General features: G+C 36.2%; 2 protein-coding genes across 2 annotated transcripts; both read left to right on the plus strand.

The window, feature by feature from the left end:
• Window positions 1-345: 345 nt before the first annotated feature.
• Window positions 346-2,503, plus strand: LOC25479563 (uncharacterized). Its single transcript, XM_013588037.3, has 2 exons — window positions 346-690; window positions 804-2,503. The coding sequence occupies exon 2, from the start codon at window positions 823-825 to the stop codon at window positions 2,203-2,205; it is 1,383 nt and encodes a 460-aa protein (XP_013443491.1). The 5' UTR covers window positions 346-690; window positions 804-822; the 3' UTR covers window positions 2,206-2,503.
• An 8,488-nt stretch (window positions 2,504-10,991) lies between these two features.
• LOC25479561 (uncharacterized) lies at window positions 10,992-11,558 on the plus strand. Its single transcript, XM_013588035.1, has one exon. The coding sequence runs from the start codon at window positions 10,992-10,994 to the stop codon at window positions 11,556-11,558; it is 567 nt and encodes a 188-aa protein (XP_013443489.1).
• Window positions 11,559-13,969: the final 2,411 nt, after the last annotated feature.

A 13,969-nucleotide genomic window follows, 5' to 3' on the forward strand; every position in this document is an offset into this window, starting at 1 on the left:
TTGAAATCCGATCTAGCGGTTTTTACAAAATAACATCTAAATAAATCAAAAAAGTATTCGGTATTTTGTAGTTATCAACTTCTTTTATTTTAAATTGATTTGAATTTGAACACATCTAGTCACAACCCAATATAAATTAGTTGGGCACTCTCAAATAACTTGAAAAAAGTAAAGTAGAAGATAATTTAATAATATATATTTTTTGAAAATAATTAAATTAAATATATTAATATGTATGTGCCTAAATGATTTTTATTTAGGTTTGTGACAGAGAAGTATTTTTCATTACAAAGAACTATTTTTCTAAAGTCAAAGTCGTGAATATTATTTAAAATTTTCTTATAGCTTCGTGCCCGGCATATTTGTGAAGTTTAACTTCTTTCATGTGCATTTCTATCAATCCAATATTTTACACCAATAAACCTGGATCGAAGCTTTTTTTGAAGTATTTTTATTGCGTACATTTCTTCGGATCATGTGCTATAAACTATAGTTTATTCACCACTTTGAGTGTTCTCCAATCCTCTTTTTTGACATAAGTTTTCTGTAATACATCTCATTTTGTGTATACTTTTTTCATTCAGTATTCAATGAAGCATTTCTTCAACAGCAATTACTCTAATGAAGCAAGGAGCATCGTCTTGCCCTTTCTATTTCACTAGAGGAGAATTCGTTCGTGTTTCTTTTACGGTATGATGTACTCCTATTTTTCATTTCCTTCAATTTTCTGATCCTAGTTTTTTTTTGTTTTCGAAACCACAAGACCACTTCAATCTAATCTGCATCCTTCAAATTTGACGTAGTATCAAAAATCGCGATACAATGGGGAGGTCATGTCTTCGCAAATGCAAACCTGCAAGAGTAATGGGTTGGTTACAAATCATTTTGGGAGGGTTAGTAATCTTAGTAAGTATATTAAGCCTAACAAGATTCTACTATGCTGGTTTTTTCTTTCACAATGAAGAAATATGCCAACATTTCTTTACTATAAGAGATCTAAATGATGGTTTTGATGCCAAAGCATTATCTGATAGAGTTGGAGAAGTATTGGATATGTTGGAATCTTTGCAGGGAAAGCTTGAGTTAAAAGAACAAGAAATGGAGAAAAACAAGAGCATAACCTTAGATAAGAAATATTTAGAGGATGAAATAGTTAGGCCTCTTCATAGTGCTAATGTTGCTTTAAGACAGATTAGACTTCCAAAGTTTGAAGAAAGAGGAAACTCCACAGTAAAAGAGGATCCTTTGATTAATTTTTTTGTCACTGAGGAGATTAGAAAGTATATAACCCCAAAGGAGAATAGAGTTAGTAGGATTAATCTATATGGGTCAGACAAGGTTTATAACACAATTGGGCATGCATGTGTTTTGCATAAGAAAGAGCTAGAACAGTACATGGACTATGACATTGGTTCATACTGTGATGATGATTGGAATTTAGCTCAAAAGCTTATGCTTAATGGGTGTGATCCTTTACCTAGAAGAAGATGTTTGACACGGGCTTCGAAAGTTTACAGTAAACCTTACCCAATCAATGAGTCACTCTGGAGATTACCAGATGAAAGAAATGTTAGATGGGGGAATTACCAATGTAGAAATTTTGAGTGCTTATCAAGCAAGAATCCAAAGAAGGGCTATTCAAAATGTACTGGATGTTTTGAAATGGAAAAGGAAAAGCTGAAATGGGTTACTAATAGCTCACTTTCTGCAGATTTTTTGATCAGTGATGTTTTGGCAATTAAGACTGGAGAGATAAGGATTGGACTAGACTACGGAATCGGCACCGGCACGTTTGCTGCAAGGATGAGGGAAAAGAATGTAACAATTGTTTCAACAGCTTTGAACCTTGGTGCTCCTTTCAATGAGATGATAGCTCTAAGGGGTTTGGTTCCTTTATATGTTACATTAAATCAAAGGCTTCCATTCTTTGATAACATTATGGATTTGATTCATACAACTGGGTTTATGGATGGTTGGATTGATCTGCTATTATTGGATTTCATATTGTATGATTGGGATAGAATTTTAAGACCAGGAGGGTTACTATGGATTGATAGGTTCTTTTGTAAAAGAAAGGATTTAGATGATTATATGTACATGTTTCTTCAACTAAGGTACAAGAAACACAAGTGGGTTATTTCTCCAAAGTCAAAGGATGAAATATATCTCTCTGCGTTGCTCGAAAAACCTCCAAGAGCCATATGAACACAATCAATTTCTTCTTTATTTTCTTGTATTTCTGCTAATGGTGAATTTTAAGTATAGCTCAACATTTCATAATTATGTCAAAATCATAGATTAATTTAGTAAGATTTACTTCCAGATACGTGGCTTTGCCCGTAATGAACAATTACCTAATGTATTTTCTCTATAATATTACCTCAAATGATGTAAACGAGATCGGATACTTACGTTCTGAAGCTTGTTCTTAAATTGAAAAATGATTCAAGCTATTAGAATTTAAGTATACCTTCAATGTCTTTAAATTTTCTTTAAACATTTAGCAATTTATGTTTCCAGTTAAAAACTTTTGTCTTTTCACACTTTACTACTTTTGAAAGGAACCTGTCAACAACATCAAATCAATGTTAAGTTTGAGATTTTTTAACAAATTAAGACGTTGTCTGTGAAAGAAAAAGAAAAATCGAGAAGAGACTTCTAACCACGATTCACTGTCGTAAAGTCTAGAAGTCGTTGATACGGGCGCATACCAGTTCCATTCAGAATCACATTTTTCCTCATAGCTCTCACTATTCTCCAACACGACCTTTGTCTTCACGATGGCAGTTGTCTCACTTTTTCGTCTTCTGTTATCTGGCAGGTATTCGTTTTGGTTGCTTGGTTTTAGCCGGCTTTGGTGCAGTTTGGACTTTTTGTTCTGTTGTGGAGTTCTATTGCTCTAGATCTGAAGTTCGTGTCTTTTTCTACATATTTAACAATGACAATCATAATAACATTTTCCATATTATGGTTCTCTCTGTTTAATGTAGTTTGTGATGGACATTAAGTCCGTTAGCATTCAACTATGAACCAAATTCTATTTGGTCATCTTTTGAATTTTGATGACATATTTTCTGTTTTGAGTTTTGACCATGAATGTGGTACCTTCGACCTTGGTCATTTCACAACGAGTGTATTCTTTCCAACAACTTCTTCGGTAAGAATAGTTTTATATTTATATAAGCGAGGAAACTATTGCAAAGAGATGTTGGAGCTTTAGGATGAGACAATAGTTCATACCATAGTTACATAATACGCAATTTGGGTTGGTACATGGTACTCGTTCAGATTCGTGGTACGCGACATGAGAAGAATTCGGTACGTATTGGAGTATAGAGCTTTGGTACGTGTCGGTCAGTGGCAGAGGCACATAGTGCCGAGGGGATGCACTTGCCAACCCTCAAAATTTCTTTTTTTCACATATATCCCTATGTTTTTTGCATGTTGAACCTCTTCATTTTTTTTTTTTTGCACCAGCTGCCAAAGACCCAAACCACTCTCACTTCACTCATTTACACATTTCAACTTCTCTTTAAACCATCCTCTCTTAACTTAGAAAACCCTTCTTCCTCCACTACCACCACTCTCATCCACTCTGGCGGCCGAACCACCACCAAGCTCCGCCACGCCACCACACATCCCATTCCATCTTCACTTTTGCGACCTATCCACCATCAAGCTCATGAATAATTTTGATTTTGCACTCACATTGCATTTGATGAAAAAGGTCTTAAGTATTTCGAATGAATTGTCACAAGCATTGCAAAGGAAAGATCAAGATATCATCAATGTTATGAACCTGGTTAACATCACAAAGGAGCGATTACAAGCTCTAAGAGATGATGGATAGGAACCTTTATTGGATGAGGTAATTTTATTTTGCAATAAGCATGATATTAGCATTCCAAACATGGATGATATATTCTTCCATAGAAAATCAAAACGTGGAGGTAATGTTGAATCTATCATAATAGAGAATCATTACCGCATTGAATTATTTTATATTGGACATGCAGCTTTCAAGAACATAATATTTATTTTAATGAGACAAATAGTCGGTTGCTCATTTTTATGGAGTGTTTGTGCCCAAACAACTCGTTCTCTAAATTTGACAAAGCAAAGTTGATTGAATTTCCAAAGTTTTATCCCAATGATTTTTCTCCAACCTCATTGGAGTTCCTTGATAGTCAACTTGAGACTTACATCGTTGATATGCGTAGGAATGTTGAATTTGCATCTTTGAAAGGAATAAGTGATCTTTCAAAAAAAATTGGCTGCATCCAAAACGCAATTGATTATCCTTTAGTCTACCGACTTTTGAAGTTAGCAATGATTTTGCCCGTTGCCACATCAACCGTTGAACGAGCCATTTCTGCTATGAAGATTGTGAAGTCTAGATTGTGTAATCAAATGGGAGATGATTGGATGAATGATTGTCTCGTGACTTATATTGAGAGAGATGTGGCGGACAAAATTGATGATGAGTTGATTATTCAACGATTTCATAACATAAAACCGCGTAGGGGACATTCGTAAAGAATGGATGATGTTTTTTGAGTACATTGTAAATTGAATACAATGTAATATTTTGGATATATATTATCATAATACTAGTGAAAAGGTAAAGTATTTGTCAATATGTCAAAGATAAAGATAGAAATAGAAATAATGTAGCCTAAAATATCCCACATCAGTTATCTAGTAAACATTGATAGCAAAAGGAGTTATAAATAGAGCATACACCTCTTACTTCACAGTTCCAAAAGCAACACATGTTGTACAATTTTATCTTTATTTTATTGTATTGGTGACGGTAACTTTTCACTGTCCATCACAATTTTTTTTTTAAAGATTACAAAAAAAAAAATCGTGAAAAAATTACTGTCCTATTACAAATGAAATTAATTTAATTATTTATTTCTCTTTATTTTATTGTATTGTTGATAGTGATTTTTCACTGTCCATTACAATTTTTTTTTGAAAGATAAAAAAAATTTGTATTGGGCCACGAAAAGTTATTGTCCTGTTACAAATGAAATTAGTTTAATTATTTATTTTTCATTTATTCTGGCACTTAGACATATAAACTTTTACTTTTAATAAAGTAATGATTACATCAGTACTCGTAATCCTATTTGAAAGGCTAGCTATTTGCTTAGTTTTAACTAATTTGATGTAGAAACAAATCCCTCAATTTTATGATTCTCTCCTTGTGAGAAGTATTCTAATTTCATCAATCTCTCCTTGTGAGAAGTTTCGAAACCTTCTGTAACGTCTTACCATATCCCTCATGGCTTCTCTCCATCAACTCTCCTTGAGTAATGAAGAGGTTGAACTTGAGTTGCATCCAGTCATTACTCTCACACAACCATCTAATCTTAATCTCCTCCTTGTGGGTCGATTCTTAACCAATAGGCCTATTCGTTCTTACATGATGATGGAGAATGTACTTGCAGAAAAAGTACGGTAAGGATTCTAGGGTTAAGAATCGTAGACTAGGGTTCTAATCTAGGGTTTTTAGACTGAATAATGGATCCTTTTAGAATGACCCCAAGAGGGTTATTTATAGCCTGCTAATGGGCTTTTTCCTGCGTGACTTAAGCTCTAAGAAAGCAGGGTTTTTAGTCTTTTTAGCTCATTTAGGCGGTTTAGGGCGACTTCTAGAGGTTTCTAGAAGCCGAGGTAGACGGCGCCCTGAGGAGGACGCGCCGAGGCCTCCAAAGTCCCTTCTATAGGGCGCCTAAACCCTTCTGGAGGGCTTTTAAGCCCTTAGGAATATTATGACGGTCCACAGCCCTCCAAGCACGAGGCTTGGAACAAGGCGTGGTGATTAATAATGTGGATTTGGTCCTTCTGGAGGGCTTTTAACCCTAAGGAATATTATGACGGTCCACAGCCCCCCAAGCACGAGGCTTGGTACAAGGCGTGGTGCTTTTGATTCTTTATGCGGTCGGGACGCTTTAAAATGTTTGGGCGGGATGGTTCTGTTTATGAGAAGACTATCGTTTGTTCCTTGATTGGGCGTCCTTAACTTATAAGGGTTGATGAAGTTTAATCTTCATGGGCAATTTGTTCATACCATAAACGTTCGTTGGCTTCTTTTTATGAATTATCTTCTTTTCTCCCTTTATCAAAATTTGGCTTAATCTCCTTAATAAGGATTCGTTCCTTTTAAATTTCTGAGCGAAGTTAAGCCTTTATAGATAATTTGCTCATACAATAATCGTTTTGCTATGATAATAAGACTTCGCTTTCATGAATTCGCTGAATTAGAGCCCTTATAAGGTTTTAAACCTTTCATAGGCGTTTTGTTGATGTTAAACTATCAGTCACCTTTTAAAAAGGTCGGACTTTGTTGGTCGAATATTAGTAGCCTTTAAGAAGGTCGTACTAATTAGTCGCCTTTAAGAAGGTCGTACTAATTTTTAAAATCTCAACAGCCTTTAAGAAGGTCATACTGGCCGGGATTTTTAAAGTCTCAGCAGCCTTTAAGAAGGTCATACTGGCCGGGATTTTTAGTCGCCTTTAAGAAGGTCGTACTAATTTTTAAAGTCTCAGCAGCCTTTAAGCCGGGATTTTTAGTCGCCTTTAAGAAGGTCGTACTAATTTTTAAAGTCTCAGCAGCCTTTAAGAAGGTCATACTGGCCGGGATTTTTAAAGTCTCAGCAGCCTTTAAGAAGGTCATACTGGCCGGGATTTTTAGTCGCCTTTAAGAAGGTCGTACTAATTTTTAAAGTCTCAGCAGCCTTTAAGAAGGTCATACTGGCCGGGATTTTTAAAGTCTCAGCAGCCTTTAAGAAGGTCATACTGGCCGGTATTTTTAAACGCCTTTAAGAAGGTCGTACTTATCGATTCTTCTTCTTATAAAAAAAAACCTGCAAAACAAATCTCAAAGGTCGAAAAGATTATTCTAGAATATAACTCCGCGTTTCATCTTTATATTTTCCATGGCGGGACTATTGCTTCCATGCTCGTTTAATCATGGCGTGTTGATTGGCGAGTTCTATCCTTTCATTCATCTAGCTCCTGGGCGGGCTTATTAGTATCCCAACCTTGATTTATCTGAAATATAACAATACCTCGAACTTCCAAAGTAAATAAATAAAAGAAATTGAAAGTTTTAATCATATTTAATTGTCTATTTTTTATACAAAACTGATTATCCACATATTATATTTATATGATACCACTCGAATTGCAAAACAGGAAGTTTGATTAATAATATGGATAGCTAGCTATGATACTAGCATATGCTCCTATGGGAAGAAATAACACATCAGGATATTCTTGTTGGTAGCTAAATAAATTCTTAACTAATAAAGGGAATTACTATATGCTTGTCGAGAAGTCAAGTTTCAGTAGGCTAATTCTACCTTATATACTTGACTATTAGTTAGTAGGATGGTAAAACAAACATATTTCCTAACTAACAAGATACTTATAAAAGTAGAGATCAAGCTTTATCAATACTAGAACTTGGTACATTAGCATGTGTTGAATGAATCTGACATGGACTTTCTAGCAATTTGGATTTACTGATCTTGATCTGCCTTCCTATAATTTCTCTTAGTACATCATTTAAAGATAATCATAGTATACTCACAAAAAAGGACAATATTATACTTTCAATTACACCATACTATGTTTCTAGGCAAACTCAACACAATCTTAAAAGTTCATGACTTTTGTGCAGTTTTAAAATATGTACCTGATTCCTTATGGATGATTTCAAAGGTATGAAAGTTTAAAACTTACGGTGAAGTCGATCATACCATGCTCTTTTAGTTTCTGTAGCAGTCAAAATGAGTTGATACGTCAACGCCTTAAAATCAGTATATCGATGCTATTAGTCGCCCTAGCTTGTCATCTTGATTCCTCCTCCAAACTTTTTCGCCCTTTAACTTGTTTATCAATAGCATCCTATACCCATGCTTTCTTTATTCTAACCTTTCTTCGTGGTACAACCTATATTGATCTATTTTACATAGCTATTTCCTAACGAACCAAGAGGGGTATCTGTTCGCCTAATTGAAAACATATCTCGATCGCAGCTTCCACAACAAAGGAATTAATAAACAATAAACAAATTAATTCACCAATTAAATATATATTATGATCCTTATGCATATAATCTGGTATAACGCTGCTTTATGGTTTGTTGATGTCCTTTCAAGACGGCGTTGGTCGGGTTCATGGCGGTGTGATTCTTAGCGGCTTCGATGATGAGACGGATGCCCGGAGGTCAGTGACGACGGCATCAAACAAGGCTGGATTGAAGTGTGGCCCGGGTCAGTTTTACCGGTTCCACGCTCACTGCATTTTTGTCTTTTCCAGGGGCGTTTTGTGCAATATATTGAAACCGGCCAAATCAAGTACACATCACAAATAGTTAAATAAATAAATGAGAATCTCCAGTATCATGTTGATATTTCAAGTTCCATAAATTATGATGATTTCTAGAAGAAAACTAACAACGTGTGTAAATAGTAACTGAATATTGAGAAGCTTACTATAGGCTCACGATAGGCAAGCTTTATTATAACCAAGAAACATCAACAATATTAAAAACTATACATTCAGGATTGCGCATAATATGATGAATAAATTACTAACAAGGTGAATATAACGTTATAAATCTTTCCAATACTATTAGTTAAATTAATGAATATAAAGTAGATTAAAAACATGTGGTGGAAATTTCATTAATGAATAGCAGAAAGGTTTAAACATATGGTAGCGCAATGGAACAGAAGATAGTAACACAAATAGCAAAAATTAAAGATCTCATGAGTGGTTTTAATTTGGAAACTAAATCAAATGCACATATAGGTCAATATTTGATAATGGAACTTACAACAGGACAAAACAATTCTGCCATCAAATACGACTTTAAAAAATATGTCCATGAGAAAGATAAATCAATTTTTCAAGGGATAAAGCCAAAATATTAACTCAAATCAATATAGTCTGCTCGATGACGACGCCACGTTGCAAAACTTAGCTTTATATTGAAAAGAAAAAAGAAACTTAGACATAGCATGTGTAATATGCAGAAGCATAACTAAACTTAAATAGATACCTGATATCATAGCCATTTTTGTAAATAAAAACAACCATATACTTGATATCGCGAGTAATAAAAAGATATAACCTGGGACCTGCTTTGATCGAAGCTTTTGTTTGAGCTTTTGTTGCGGTTTCCGCAGAACAAGCAACAAAACAAATAGGACCAAACGATTGTACAAGAGTCTTACGATGTGAAACTTGGCGAGATGGATTGATGACCCACAGGCTGATGAGCTCTTTCATTGCCTCTACGACGTCGTCATCGAATCGGTCAGACATCACGGTGATGAAAGGGCAAGGGTGTTTCTAAATCACGGTTAGGGTTGCGATTTAGAGGTTGTGATTTTTCTTTCTAAATTGCGATTAGGTTTGCGATTTAGAGGTGAGGGGTGGCCTAGGTTAGTTTTACCGAGTCCCCACAGACGGCGCCAACTGTACTTGCAGAAAAAGTACGGTAAGGATTCTAGGGTTAAGAATCGTAGACTAGGGTTCTAATCTAGGGTTTTTAGACTGAATAATGGATCCTTTTAGAATGACCCCAAGAGGGTTATTTATAGCCTGCTAATGGGCTTTTTCCTGCGTGACTTAAGCTCTAAGAAAGCAGGGTTTTTAGTCTTTTTAGCTCATTTAGGCGGTTTAGGGCGACTTCTAGAGGTTTCTAGAAGCCGAGGTAGACGGCGCCCTGAGGAGGACGCGCCGAGGCCTCCAAAGTCCCTTCTATAGGGCGCCTAAACCCTTCTGGAGGGCTTTTAAGCCCTTAGGAATATTATGACGGTCCACAGCCCTCCAAGCACGAGGCTTGGAATTAATAATGTGGATTTGGTCCTTCTGGAGGGCTTTTAACCCTAAGGAATATTATGACGGTCCACAGCCCCCCAAGCACGAGGCTTGGTACAAGGCGTGGTGCTTTTGATTCTTTATGCGGTCGGGATGCTTTAAAATGTTTGGGCGGGATGGTTCTGTTTATGAGAAGACTATCGTTTGTTCCTTGATTGGGCGTCCTTAACTTATAAGGGTTGATGAAGTTTAATCTTCATGGGCAATTTGTTCATACCATAAACGTTCGTTGGCTTCTTTTTATGAATTATCTTCTTTTCTCCCTTTATCAAAATTTGGCTTAATCTCCTTAATAAGGATTCGTTCCTTTTAAATTTCTGAGCGAAGTTAAGCCTTTATAGATAATTTGCTCATACAATAATCGTTTTGCTATGATAATAAGACTTCGCTTTCATGAATTCGCTGAATAAGAGCCCTTATAAGGTTTTAAACCTTTCATAGGCGTTTTGTTGATGTTAAACTATCAGTCACCTTTTAAAAAGGTCGGACTTTGTTGGTCGAATATTAGTAGCCTTTAAGAAGGTCGTACTAATTAGTCGCCTTTAAGAAGGTCGTACTAATTTTTAAAATCTCAGCAGCCTTTAAGAAGGTCATACTGGCCGGGATTTTTAAAGTCTCAGCAGCCTTTAAGAAGGTCATACTGGCCGGGATTTTTAGTCGCCTTTAAGAAGGTCATACTGGCCGGGATTTTTAGTCGCCTTTAAGAAGGTCGTACTAATTTTTAAAGTCTCAGCAGCCTTTAAGAAGGTCATACTGGCCGGGATTTTTAAAGTCTCAGCAGCCTTTAAGAAGGTCATACTGGCCGGGATTTTTAGTCGCCTTTAAGAAGGTCGTACTAATTTTTAAAGTCTCAGCAGCCTTTAAGAAGGTCATACTGGCCGGGATTTTTAAAGTCTCAGCAGCCTTTAAGAAGGTCAGTACTCGTAATCCTATTTGAAAGGCTAGCTATTTGCTTAGTTTTAACTAATTTGATGTAGAAACAAATCCCTCAATTTTATGATTCTCTCCTTGTGAGAAGTATTCTAATTTCATCAATCTCTCCTTGTGAGAAGTTTCGAAACCTTCTGTAACGTCTTACCATATCCCTCATGGCTTCTCTCCATCAACTCTCCTTGAGTAATGAAGAGGTTGAACTTGAGTTGCATCCAGTCATTACTCTCACACAACCATCTAATCTTAATCTCCTCCTTGTGGGTCGATTCTTAACCAATAGGCCTATTCGTTCTTACATGATGATGGAGAAGATTAAAACCTTTTGGAACCCAGTTCGTGAAATGAGAATAGAGGAGATTGAACCAGGCCTCTATTCATTCCAATTCACCCACCATCTCGACATGCAAAGAATTCTCAAGAAAGGCCCTTGGTACTTTGACAACCATCTCTTGATGCTCAATGTTGTGCCAGCCAATGGAAATCCGAATCAGGTTGCTTTACAATTTGTCCCTTTTTGGATTCAGGTACATGATCTTCCAACTGGTTTTATGTCTGAAAAAGTCGGAAAAGATATCGCTAATCACATTGGTGAGTTTCTTGAGTATGATGCTAAAAACAATTCCAACTTCCTCCATACATATATGAGAATTCGTGTTTTACTTGATGTCACAAAGCCTCTGAAACGCCTGAAAAAAAATCAGAAAACCAGGAGGGGAGTCTAGCACAATAAAATTCAAGTATGAGCGTTTAGGTAATTTCTGTTACTACTGTGGCATGCTGGGTCATGTAACGCCCACTTTCGTTTAATTGTTTAATTAATTGAGTTTAGACGATTATATTATATTTATATAATATATGCATGATTTTGGTATGTTTTGATGATTTGCGATGATTTAGATGATTTGATTGATAATGTGATAAGTTATGAGTTGAAGGTTTTGATAAGGATATGAGACTTATTTTATTGTTAAATAAAATAAAGATTTGAAAATAATATAAAATATTTAGTTAAGGGTTGTTTTGAGATTTTAGATAGTTTGGGGGGAGAAAGTGAGAAAAGATAAGTTTTTAAGAGGAGATATAAATAGGGGAAGACCTAATTGTTAGAAAAACTATTGTACGTGAAAACTTTTGGAAAAGGGAGAAAAAGCTTAGAAGGGAGAAGATCAAAGAGAGAGCTGCGATTTCTTCATAACCAGGTAAGGGTGAGACTAATAACTCAGTAATGTTAATTGATTGTAATTCTGATGATTAGTTAGCAAGCTTTAGGATTGAATTGGAGAAAACGAAAACTAGGTCAAATCCCTAGAATTGATGATCGAACGGTAGGAATTGGTTTAATTGATGTAGAAAGTGCTCCTAGATCTTAGATAATGTTTAGGACGAACTTTGGATCAATATTAGGCTTAGGCTTAGAACCATGTGAATCGTTGAATTTTTGTGAAAATAGCAAGTCTGGACGTAGCGACATTCATCGCTCGCCACGGCGAGCTATGAGTCTCGCCTCACGAGTGATGAACATTCATCGCTCGCCTCGCGAGTTGTGCAATGCAGCTCGCCACAGCGAGCAACCTTACTCGACATAGCGAGCTAGGGCAGAGAGCATGTAAGATTTTGCAATTTCGACTTTTTAGTTGGACCTTGAGTGCCATTGAGGGCCTGAACATACCTAGTGAAGATTAGGAATGAATGTAGGATAAGATTGAACCTAGAACAACATTAGTTGGGAAGTTGGCTTGTACTCGCCATGGCGAGTAGATACTCTCGCCTCGCGAGCACTTCCAGTTTGGAGTGCATTGAGTGTTTGTGCGATCTGTGTCGCACGTTTTGATCAAGAGTGAACCCCTAATTGGTAATGAAACCTAATGATGATGTTTAATGCAATCTGTAAGGCCGTTTAAGATATGTTGTTATTAATTGTGTATGAGTTAATGTATTACGTATTATGTAAGATATGAATGATTAATTATGATGCTATTGAATTGCAATTGATATATTGATATCATCCGTTATTGTGACTCGACTATGCTGCTGCTGTTATTTAACTAAGTGCATGATGTCTATATATGATGAATAAGATGACGTTTAGCTCCAAATTATTGGATGCATATTGATATGATGATTACGATGTTTTGTTGATAGAGTCCATGCATTAGCATTCATTGAGCTTAGTCCTCACCATGATAGGAGCTTTGTCCTCCGCACGATTATTAGGAGCTTTGTCCTCCGCACGTTAAAGTATATTAATACTTATGATGACGATTGGTACCACATGCATATAAGGAGTCTAAGAGCATTGTCGCATTGTCGTGTCTAAGATGCTATGTTGTTGATAATGACTGAATATGTGATTACGTGATAATTGTTTATCAAATATGCAAAGTTGTTTAAGATTGATATGATGTTAATCATGATTCAAATTACTTTGATTAATATTATTTTGTTATGAAATCTCACCCCTTCTGCTTGAAAATGTTGCCCTTCGTATGGGTAACTTGCAGGTGATCGTGCTTAGTGTGCAGTTGCCGTCGTGAGTGGCCTTGCCTTCACTGTGTCGTCTAGGTCGCTCTGATACGTAACGGGATGGGGCTATATGTTATGCATGCTTCGTTCTATTACGTGAATAATATGCTATTGTGATATTGAACTAACTCTTTTGAGATTATATTGATGGGGCCTGCGTGCCAAAATGTTTTCTGGATTATAATATAATTTCCGCTGCAATGTTTAAGTTATTTGGTTAAATTGTTATTTAACTGTTTTGGATTATGTTAAATGTGATATCCCGTTGTTTATGATGTTTACTCTGATAAATGTTTAGAAATTTTTATGTTGGGAAAACGGGGTGTTACAGGTCACATTGAGGATTATTGTGAAAAGTTGTACGAAGCAAACACAGATGATGGCAATCGAAATTAGGGTCCGGAGCTGCGCGTCGAAAAGCAGCGTAGAAATGGTGATGACGCTCACAGGCTGAGGGATGGCAACACTCGCGGTGGTGCAGCAGTTACAGGTCTGAGTACAAGTATTAATGAGCATTTACTGGGCAATAATTCAAATGAATCCGTTTCAGGTGAGCTCTCAAATCTGTTACGCAATCCGCATTTAATTCGGCCGGCCAACACTGCTATTG

Source organism: Medicago truncatula, unplaced genomic scaffold (assembly GCF_003473485.1).
Source record: "Medicago truncatula cultivar Jemalong A17 unplaced genomic scaffold, MtrunA17r5.0-ANR MtrunA17Chr0c01, whole genome shotgun sequence".
NCBI classification, from domain to species: Eukaryota; Viridiplantae; Streptophyta; class Magnoliopsida; order Fabales; family Fabaceae; genus Medicago; species Medicago truncatula.

Coding starts and splice junctions, on each gene's coding strand:
- LOC25479563 (XM_013588037.3), top strand. CDS start 823: ATGGGGAGGTCATGTCTTCGCAAATGCAAACCTGCAAGAGTAATGGGT.
- LOC25479561 (XM_013588035.1), top strand. CDS start 10,992: ATGGCTTCTCTCCATCAACTCTCCTTGAGTAATGAAGAGGTTGAACTT.